The sequence below is a fragment of the Gavialis gangeticus genome, unplaced genomic scaffold, assembly GCF_001723915.1.
Source record: "Gavialis gangeticus isolate Ggan-Ray unplaced genomic scaffold, GavGan_comp1, whole genome shotgun sequence".
NCBI lineage: Eukaryota > Metazoa > Chordata > Crocodylia > Gavialidae > Gavialis > Gavialis gangeticus.
Window position 1 is genome coordinate 100,200,665 of NW_017729025.1, and position 1,455 is coordinate 100,202,119.

A 1,455-nucleotide genomic window follows, 5' to 3' on the forward strand; every position below is an offset into this window, starting at 1 on the left:
AACTACTTCACAGTTAGGGCGGCTAGGAGCTGGAACCAACTTCCAAGGGAAGTGGTGCTGGCCCCTACCCTGGGGGTCTTTAAGAAGAGGCTGGATGCCTACCTGGCTGGACTCATTTGAGTCCCGTTTTTGTTTTGGGGTTTTGTTGTTCTCCCGCCCTGGCGGGGGGTCGGGCTAGAAGATCTACTAGGTCCCTTCCGACCCTAAATCTATGAAACTATTACCAGGTCTCAAGCATCCAGCAGGCTGGCCCTGGGAGGTTCCTACCCAGCATGGTGCTGGGCAGAGGAGTGAAATAAGTCGGCCTCTTGTGGGCCAAAATCAACTGTAGTTGCTGCATTGGTCTATTACCCAAACCCAGATGGATTTAAATGGCATTGTGTAGTGGTGCACCCCTGTCCAATACACTGTGGACCAACACCCTATGAGAGTCTTGTAATTAACTTTCCACTGGCCAACTTCCAGCGGGAGGATCTTGGCTACACCCCAACTTTATAGAAACAGGGGTGCAGGGGCAGAGGCTCCTCCCTAGCTTGCTCCTATGGCGTTTGGTTGAGGGCAAGTGAGACTCAGGGGCATCCGAACCCCAATCCTCTGGGCTTGGGCCTGCACATCAGATGCCTCCCAACAGATCCGGAAGTATCTGAAGCCCCCAGCTGAAAGTCTGGGGTGGGTGATACTCGCCAGCTGTAGCACCACATCCAGTGTTTGAACGGTCAAGCGTTGCTGAGTCGAGAGGAGTCAGTACTGATCTGGCTGATTTGACCTGGCACACAAACAATTTTTCCCAAAATAAAAGCCGGATGCACCAAGCTTCAGATGAGCCCTGGGCCCAGAGACCCTGTGTGCTCGAGGACCAGCTAGGGCCCACGCCTGCCCAGCTCTGGCACGGCCCGCGCTGCCCCTTTCCCCAGGATCCCCCCGAGCGAAGGGGCCATAGCAGCATGCCCCGCGGGGTGGGCGACCCCCTCTAGCCCCCGGCCCAACACCCCCCACTCACCTTCATGCCTCCGCCGGCGCTGCTGCGGGCGCTGCTCGCGAGGGCCCCGCACAGGCGGCACGAAGAAGGAGGAGGAAGAAGAGGCAGCGCCGCGCAGCTGCTGGGTCCGCGTCCTGATCCTGGCCCTGGCCCTGGCCCTGGCCCCGCCCCCGCGCCGGGCTTCGGCTCCGGCTCCTCCCGCCCGATGTAAACACACACCGGGGAGGCGGGGAGCAGTGCCATGGCAACCCGGCCGGAACCGGAAGTGCTGCGGTCAGGCTGCCTGGGGGCCGCCATGTTGGGAGTTTTTTTGAGTGGGGCGGGAATTCTCTCCATCATGCATCCCTCCTTTCCATCATGGCCTCCCCACTTGCTGGACTGTAGGGTCAGCCCTGCTGCTCCCCTCCCCCGCCAGCTAAGGGATGGATAAGCCCTCAACCTGCTGCTCCTCTCAGGGGTGAGCCCCTCTCAGCTTT

General features: G+C 60.1%; 1 protein-coding gene across 1 annotated transcript in view; it reads right to left on the reverse strand.

The window, feature by feature from the left end:
* Positions 1 to 1,208, reverse strand: part of LOC109298924 (transmembrane protein 263-like) — a 363,651-nt gene extending 362,443 nt beyond the window's left edge. Inside the window, exon 1 of the mRNA XM_019519337.1 lies at positions 1,001 to 1,208. Within this exon, the coding sequence (XP_019374882.1) occupies positions 1,001 to 1,006 (6 nt within the window). The 5' untranslated portion in view covers positions 1,007 to 1,208. The remainder of the gene's footprint in view (positions 1 to 1,000) is intronic.
* Between the last annotated feature and the right edge of the window lie 247 nt (positions 1,209 to 1,455).